At 35.9% G+C, this 9,382-nt stretch overlaps 1 protein-coding gene across 2 annotated transcripts; it reads left to right on the forward strand.

Annotated features, from left to right (window-relative positions):
* The first annotated feature begins 675 nt into the window (after window positions 1–675).
* On the forward strand, window positions 676–9,027 carry si:dkey-106l3.7 (uncharacterized). Of its 2 annotated transcripts, XM_051685939.1 has the most exons (7): window positions 1,732–5,126; window positions 5,247–5,326; window positions 6,243–6,404; window positions 7,617–7,770; window positions 8,078–8,154; window positions 8,272–8,372; window positions 8,473–9,027. In XM_051685939.1, the coding sequence occupies exons 1-7, from the start codon at window positions 5,114–5,116 to the stop codon at window positions 8,540–8,542; spliced, it is 657 nt and encodes a 218-aa protein (XP_051541899.1). In that variant the 5' UTR covers window positions 1,732–5,113; the 3' UTR covers window positions 8,543–9,027. The 2 variants fall into 2 exon arrangements, with proteins under 2 accessions (XP_051541898.1, XP_051541899.1); XM_051685938.1 differs by lacking the exons at window positions 1,732–5,126; window positions 5,247–5,326 and adding an exon at window positions 676–1,692.
* The last annotated feature ends 355 nt before the right edge of the window (window positions 9,028–9,382 follow it).

Raw genomic sequence — 9,382 nt, forward strand, 5'->3', positions numbered from 1 at the left:
TGTTTCTCAGCCACACCTATCATATCACTTATGAAGAAATGGATTTAACCACTGGAGTCATATGGATTACTTTGATGCTGTCTTTATGTGCTTTTTTTAGCTTCAAATTTCTGGCCACCATTCACCTTCATTGTATGGACCTACAGAGCTGAGATATTCTTCTAAATATCTTCGTCTGTGTTCAGTAGAATAAAGAAAGTCATACACATCTGGGACGGCACGAGGGTGAATAAATATTGAGAGACTTTTTATTTTTGGGTGAACTATCCCTTTAAGTGTTTGAAGCTGGTTTTGTTGACAGCTAATAGGGTGGATGGTTGTAGTATTCTACTGACAATAATTAGTTAATTGTTACATACTATATTCATTCCTCTTGTATCTAAACACTCTGAAAATTTTGTTAGATCAAGTCAATAATGCTGGAAAAGTCACCAAAAATCTACTTTTGTGTGTGTTGTTGTTTACTTGCCATTCTAACAACTGACAATTTTCAGGAACACAGAAGCTGCTTCTTTACTCAGCTTCTCTATAATGATATATTCTATTTTTCTATGTCGAATTTACAAGCATAGCAGGTGAGTTGAATTATTCTTTTTTTTACTTCACACAGGCCTGCATAATGAAAACAATTAAGTTAAGCAAAACTTTTGCCTTCATTTGCATGTGCAGTGTGAATTTTAAAATTGTTATGTTGGATAAAATTAGGTCTTGCATCTGGGAACTTCATTTGCACTTACTTTTCAGGATACCAGTAGTTTCGGTGTGACTGTAGAAAAGAATTTAAAGAAGTTTCATCTCCCTCACAACATGTCTTGACAGATCAAGAAGCCAACAGCATGAGCTCAGTATTTGGGGAACAGTTCCGGAAGTGGAGCAGTTGTCAAAGGATGATTGAAAAGCATTGGAGTCGGAATGTGGGCGGCCTTTGGAAGGTCGAAAACTGTCAAAAACTGACTTCCTGAAAGTCACTAGTCAGTCAAGTTGAGGAGCTTCACATGTTCTGGTTGACGACATCAGCCTGAAGGTAGAAACCTATAATCAATGAACCTCTATAGGAATTTTGGGAATCTCCTTGAGAGTTGGGTGACAGAAGGCTACCCGTATTTACATTCTCACACAGAAGCCTGTGTGAACAGATTGGACTCTACTGGGAGTGGTTCAGTGTCCGGGGACTCTGTTCGACTTTCCAAAGTAAAATCAGAATCAGAGGATTCCGGATTTGAGACGGTCAGTACGATTAGTGTCTGCCACTCTCACCAGTGCAGTGGATTGACTTCAGAGTCTCACAGCACATCTCTAGTTAATGGCTCTGCTCAAGATGATGTTCGACCATCATCTCCATCTCCTTCTGTTTGCTCTTCCTCATCCTCATGTGTCTATCTTGGCTCTGTGGCTCCAAGAAAAACATGTCTGAAGGTGGAGCAAGCTTTGAGATGGACAGAAACAACCTCGGGGCATGTCTCAAGGAGAGGAGACCCACACAAGGTGGAGAGAGGGACCGCTGGGCCACGGTACCGTTGTAACACAGCCACATTTCCGACTAGCTGTCACACAACTAACGCCAGACCGCATTATCGGTTTAGTCATCCGAGGAGAACTCATTCACAACCTTCAGATCACAAGAAAGCAGAGCTGTGCAGAAGACTCCTTAAATCACACCAATATGGTCGAACAGTAGATAGCCAATTGGAGGTGAGCATCTCTCAATGTCTAAAGTTGTTTTTTAATACATAACAATAAACAGTACAATGTAAAACAACTACAGATTTGAGAAACTAATGAATAATAGAAATGTAAAGTTATTGATTTGGTATTCATTTTATTTTAAATTTGTCACAAAAAAAAAAAAAACTTGCTTTCATGTGCTTGATTTTTATATAAACCACTTTTTGACACATTACATGTTCATGAACTTTGTTTTTTTTTTTAAGTCAACATCAAGATTTTAAGGGAAAAATGTATAGGAATATATTGGGAAAGTGTGTATTTTGGGTCCTCTAATTTGTCAACATTTCTCAAAAGTTTTTCACCATTTTTAATTATTTTTTACCTTTACTAGTTTAAATGGTCTTGCGCTTTGATAGATTAATATTCCATGTAGTCTCTCAAAGAATATGAGGTCATAAAATCTGAATTCATTACAATTATAAAACAATTAGTAAAGCGCTGTTTAAAATAGTTTTAGATGGAGTATAGCATGTCACAACTTCCCAAAAGTATTTAATGTCAGCTACCAATAAAACCATTGTGCATAATCCAATTCCAAAGACAGCTGTTTAGCATACAGTATCTGGAAAATTCTAGCAAAATTAGTCTATAGCATTTAGGTTTTTAGTAATTAGTTTATTTGTAATGAAATAATTAACTTTTTTAAGTTTAATGTAATCATGCTTTTCCACCTGTAAACATGTGCTTTGCTACAGTTCCTCATTGTGCATTGCTTCAGCTGTTATGCAGTTGACACATATATGACATACACAGGGTCATCCTTAGGGCGGTGCAACCGGTGCGGTCACACCAGGCCCTGCGCTTCAGGGGTGTGGGGGGTGTTGGGTGATAAGGGGTTGGGTCCACGTTTGACCTCACAATGGGCCCTGTCCTTTGCTTGGGATGGCCCTGGACATACAGGGCTCTTTTTTAATGTCACACTTAGACATCAGACTCTGAACTGAAGTGAACCTGCTATCTACATGCATTTCCATCACATGCATAACAGACTTTCTGAATTCACCCTGTAATTTTGCATGCCTCGGATAAAGTACAAACAACATTATTTGTATAACTTATATATCATTTTTATATTTATATAAGTTAAATATCATGGTCAGAATTGTTATAGCCTATGTTTTTTGGCACTGTACCATTGATAAAGCACCTCTGATGATTGTTTTCATTTACACTTTTTTTGTTGTTGTTAACATCCACAGATATAATAGTGTTGTTTAAATGATTAGTTCATTTTTTCATTTTTTTTTTTTTTTTTTTACTCACTCCAAAGTTTCCTCTAAGACATTTTGGTTCAGTTGGTGATCAGTTGAGTTCGCCCATTAAATCAAGTCTCCATCTCCATCATAGCGATTCCATTAGCTCATCGAACTTTTAATGGGAGCTGTATTCACTGCCTGAGTAGAAATCCTACAAAATCCTTTTATGATTTATGTCGAGATAACTTGGTAAACATGACAATTACTTTTAAATCATTTGTTACACATAGTAGTACATAACCAAAGCTATAAATATTGAAATGAAACATTTCTTGTTGTGTGTGTTTTTCAGTTAGCTTACATTCATAAGTAAGATATCTTCTACAGAATTACTGAACCACAATATTACAAAATATATCACATATTTACACACAAGAACAATCTTATATGCACACAAGCAGTTATGAGGGAACAGCTGTCAATGGCATTTCTGTGCAGTTTAAATACACTCACTGGACACTTTATAAGGTACACCTGTACACCTACTTATTCATGCGATTATCTAATCAGCCAATCGTGTGGCAGCAGTGTAATGCATAAAATTATGCAGATACGGGTCAGGAGCTTCAGTTAATGTTCGCATCTACCATCTGAATGGGGATAAAATGTGATCTCAGTGATTTAGACCATGATATGATTATTGGTGCCAGATGGGCTGGTTTGAGTATTTCTGTAACTGCTGATCTCCTGGGATTTTCACACACAACAGTCTCTAGAGTGTATAGAGAATGGTGTGAAAAAAAAAAAAACATCCAGCGAGGAGCAGTTCTGTGGGCAAAAACGGCTTGTTAATGACAGAGGTGAGAGGAGAATGGCCAGACTGGTCCAAGCTGACAGGGGAAAATATATATTTATTTTCCCCAATAATAAATAAGTGTTGAGCAGATTTGTGTCAATTTAAAATCAACTTTCCTAAAACATGTCTTTAATGCATGATTTTATTTATTTATAATAATGCATTATTTATGTGAAGCCAGTCAAGTTATTTTCAGATGTATAGATCTTTTCACAGTTTCAAAGCTGTTATGATAACACAATAGGTTTTTGATCAGGCATTACAAACAATTACTCCATGGGGATTTCACGGGCAGACGTGTCCGGGAACGATATAGTTTGCCGGACAAATTGGAAAAAATCCGGTCTTCTCATTTCGGTGTTTATTTTGCGCTGTAAACGTGATGGACTATGCATAATAATGGAACTGCCATCTAATTAAAAAAAACATTCAACAATGAGGGCAAAACAAAACTAAACTGCAATTTTCGTTTACAAATAAATATTAAAATAACAAATCATTAGGGTATGTCATATAATTTCTCACCTTGGCTAATTTCCTTAGCTCTTTGTTTCATAGCACAAAAGCGTTTTGCTGCCAAAGTGAAATCAGATATGTCCAGTGTTTCTCTACAGCTTGAGACTCACATAAACCTAATGTCCTTCTCTCCAGAAGACGGCAACGCAAATCTGTTTTAATGTGATTCTGAAGTGAAAAACTTCCCACTGCGAGCACTCGAATGTAGGGAACGTAGGCTACTTATGCCAGCGTGAGGGATACAACTCATTGTAGTCGCGGATAAGGACTCCCTAAGCTTTAGGGACTCTGACATCCCCCACCCAATCACGAGCCTGGTCCATGCCAAATGACAACCAATTATAAAAATCCTGTCATGTTTAACCTAAATTATTTCCAGATTTGTTTTTTTAAGATCAGGCTTTCCAGACAATAGCCTCATTTACCTTCAATCTGTTCCAAACACAAAAAGCTATTGTACAACAGAAAACTTGGAATATAGTAGACAAGTCATATGAACTACTTCCTTTTTGGAGCTTTATAGACATACTGTAATCACTGTGAAATTTGGTAAAGAGCTGCATGAAGATTCTTCAAAATTTCCTCTCTTGTGTTCCATGGGAAAAGATAACACCATACAGGTTTGGAGCAAAATAAGGGTGAGTAAGTAATGACATAATTTTCATTTTTTGGTGAGGTACAGTATACCTTTCTCAGCAGGTGATGCAAAGGCCAAGGACAAAGGGAAGTGGAGCTAAAGCTGAATGTACTTTGCCTACATCATGTGAGCCTCACTGGTCAACAAATAACATGCAATCTTCATGTTTCATAATCTTTTATGACAAGCTCAGGTACATAGGCCACAGTATTGAGCAGATTACCCCTTACACATTTAACCAGACTGACTCACACATGTTTGAGTCTTTCTGTAACATGCATTCTCAAATATGCATCTTTTGTCTATATTAAAGGTCTTTCTTTGGAATTTGTCTGGATCTGTGACATGAAACATCGAACTAATAATGTTTCAACTGTAAACCAGTCGGTTCAGGTGAGGGAGGAATGACTGGAATGGTGCCAGCGTAGTGCAGGCAGTAAGGAATGTGTGGGTGTTGAGAATGTCGCTGTTGATAGTGAACCGTTCTGGACATGTCTGAACATTATCATTTCAGTGAACAGAAGGGGAAAACAAACTTTATATAACCATAACCTAAACCATTATTTCATTTTGTATGAGGAAATAGCATAATGAGCAACATCCTTGTATATTTGTTACAAGTAATTGGAGTGAAATGTCACTGAGTTTATAAGTTGTGTTGAGATTTTCAGTTGTTAAAACAACAGCTCAGTATGGAGTCTTAGCTCTATGACTGATTTATGATCAAAGAAATCACTCTCCTCCAAAACCTAGTGAACTTTTGCATTCAGAGGCAGATTTTGAATACATAAATTAAGGTTGCATCGCATTTATCCTTTGCAGAGAAAACAATTCCAGAATACATTGCAACAAGATCAGTGAAAAATGTATCCAAGATGGTAGAAGAGCTGAGAGAGATGTCAATCAGAAATACTATTCAAAAATAGTTCAGTCTAATTAAAAATGTAGCCATTTTACCCGATATTTATGTGCACTTCGTAATTTATTGTTTTAAAGAGCATTATGGGCTTAGCTTAGCAACATCAAACTCTATTAAAATCAATTGTGAGATGAGTCTCCCTTGAGTAGCACTATTTGTATCTGAGAAGAAGGCAGCTGCGTACTGTAAATAGTAGGCAGCGAAGCACCTCACTAAGTTTTGGAGCAGAGCTGATCTAGAATAGACATCAGATTTTACATTCCATATAGTAAGTATATTGCCCTTAGATTAGCTTTTGCCGTAAATTGATATACCATCAAATTACATGTGATTCACTGATTTAATCTCTGGGACTTGTCTTGAAAGGTCTTGTTATCTGTGTCTCAACAGTTTGAAGAGGGTGAACAATGTAGACGGGACAAGCTCTCTCCAGGGCTGCTGTACCTGGAGCAGGTGTGCAGGATGCTGGAGAACATTGCAAAGCTACAGCAGCAAAATCACACTCTGCAGAAGGAGGTAGAGATTCTGAAGAACCAGCATGCTGAAATTAAGGTTAGAGACACTGACATACCATACTATAGTTGCACTTTAAGTTCTTAGAATTTGACTCAAGTCTTTCCATTTTCTATTTTGCTGCCAAAATCGTGTCTGTTTGCCAAAAGTAGTGTGATGTATCAAAATGACTTCTTATTGTTTCCTGTAAACTGAAACTACTTATTTGAAGTGCATTAGCTATGAAGGTAAAATAGTGCCTAAACGATTTGCATGTGCAGAGTAAGATTTGTAAAAGCGGTAAATGTAGTTACAAGCATGATAGAAAAATTTGCATGCACAGAGTAAGATTTGTGAAAGTGTAAATCAAATTGCAAGCGTAAAAATAAATCGCATGCACACAGAACATTTTGTAGAGATGTAAATCAAGTTGCAAGCATAAGAAAAAAATATTAGCAATGCTTTGCATAAGTGTAATTAATGTGTTGTGAATCTGTAATTTCATATTAACAAAGTAAATTTGGTGTGCATTCTTCTGACTTCCTTTTTTTCACTCTTACACTGTTAGCACTGTTTTTGGCCAAAAACATTGCAAACCTGCAATCAGCGATATGCAAGCAAAGGAAGGGTTTAAAGAACAGCAAAATGGATTGACTGCGTAGAATCAATCTGTGTGTATAAAATAAACTACTGCAAACTTGTAAATGACTTGTGTATGTGGCATAAATATTTCCAGAAATAATCTGAAACACACTGTTCTGTCTTCCCTTTGTTGCGTTCACACTTTTGGCACAAATTTCTCACTGAACAGAGTTTTGCAAGCGCAAGGGGGAAGGCGGGTCTACCTGCTTCTAGTAACCAATCAAATGAGGTTTTGCTTGACCAATTTACTCTGACCTGTTTGGTTTAACAATGTGACAGACAGCTTCGTCTTCATATGGCTCAGCGTCGTTCCTCTGGGTGTCTCTCCTCTCTTAAATATTAAACTGAAATATTAATACAGTACATACACATTCTTTTATTGTGAGAGTTGAGTTGAGCAAAATTACAGATTCACAACACATGAATTACACTTATGCAAAGCATTATTATAAGCATTGCTAATATTTTTTTCTTACACTTGAAACTTGATTTACACCTTTAAAAAACCTTCTGTGCACATGCAATTTACTTTTACGCTTGCAATTTGATTTACGCTTTCACAAATCTTACTCTGTGCATTTAGGCATTATTTTATCTTCATAATTAACTCTCAACTAAATGTTTTGTCAGTGTGCAAGCTTGAATGAGGAGGAAATAAACTACCCTGCCAGTCAAAGTTTAGATGGTCCTGAATATCAAACCAGCCAACAGACTCGCCTAAAGGACTCCAGAGAATTTCGTCACAGATCACAGTCTGATACACGAGCATTCTTAGGCCCTCACAGTGAGTTTTCCTTATTTTTATTTTTATTTTTATTTTTATATATATATATATATATATATATATATATATATATATATATATATATATATATATATATATATATATATATATATATATACAAACTCTCTGAAAAATTACATATATATTTTTTTTTTTTACTAAATATCCAAGCCGGAATGTCTCTATTTATCCTATAGAATAAGAATAATTAATGAAGGGTCAGTTGCTATAGTTTTGGTTTATGTCTTTTCCATTTCCTCATCATATCAGTATATCTAATGCCTGACCTGTGTTGTCTCTCCCACAGGAAGGGCAAGGTTTGCTCAAGATGAATCTTTCGTATCTGCAGGTGTCTTATTCGAGGAACCTGACAGTAAAGTTCCTGTAAGTAAACAGAGAATGGACCAAAATATTACAGATATAAATAATAAGTAGCATGGAAATGTGGCTGCTGAAAACTATTATAAGATCACTTATAAGTTCCTTTGTTTGTTAAACCAGATACTGGAAAATGAGCACAAAAAGCCAAGTAAGATTCAAAAGCTGAAATTTACCTCATTTAGTAGGCAAGAAACACAAAAGCCTGACACAGAAAACAAAAGGTGAGAATTCACGAAAATCAAAGTGCAATTCTTTCTCTTCTTGATTGTTTTTATCTATTTGATGCTGATTTTGAAATTTTTCCTGTACTTTTCCTCAAAGTGTTCAGCCTAAGAAGAAAACAAAACTGTCAAGCTTCTTCAGAAGTAGAAGGATGACCACACGGCTTTGAAATTCATGTCTCATTGTTGCCCAGTCAACAGCCTCACAATGGTGATCTACACCTACCATTTACACAAGGATTATGCTGCACTTATGTATAACACAATTTTGTCATATATTACTGTCATGTAGTGTTCATATTACTGTGTATTTACTTAAGTACTGAGTAATACTAATAAATTGCATGTACTGAATTTGTGTATATTTTGTGCAGTCATCCAGTCATTATCGCAGAATAAACCCTGAAAGAGTGATTAGGTTTTGCATTTATTTTGCGATAATGGCTGACTTACTCTTATTAAAAATCTTCTTACTAAATAAATAAATAAATAATTGGACATGAAAGCTATGTAGAAAATCGGTTGCCAGTCAATTACTGTATACAGTTTAGTGATTGTATATCAAAATAGCTCTTTTTTTAACCATGTATTTTTGTACAGTGTATTTTTGTTTTTTTGATAATAATTGTTTCTTGTAATAAAATTACCATATTTACAGTCTACTGTATGTGTCTTTTAAGTCATTGTGTCTTCACCTTTGTACTTGTAGCAGTATATTTCAAGGATACCTTCAAATACTGTATTCTCTATTGGAATCTGGACTTCCATGTCAAGTTTTGTGTATAATACACTTCTTAAATGTTATGCATGTACTGTAAAGGTGTGTAATTTCAACACCACTAGTGGCACCAAACGGTATTGCAATCTGTTTGCTTGAGCAGTTCATCTGGGATAGACATAACAACATTGACCAGTGGCGTGAGTTTGGGGCCTGACTATATGTTTGTACAGGCAATGGAAACAAACAAGTGATTAAAAACAGCCTCCAAGTCTGTTTGGTGCCATTACAT

Source organism: Myxocyprinus asiaticus, chromosome 43 (assembly GCF_019703515.2).
Source record: "Myxocyprinus asiaticus isolate MX2 ecotype Aquarium Trade chromosome 43, UBuf_Myxa_2, whole genome shotgun sequence".
Lineage (NCBI taxonomy): Eukaryota > Metazoa > Chordata > Actinopteri > Cypriniformes > Catostomidae > Myxocyprinus > Myxocyprinus asiaticus.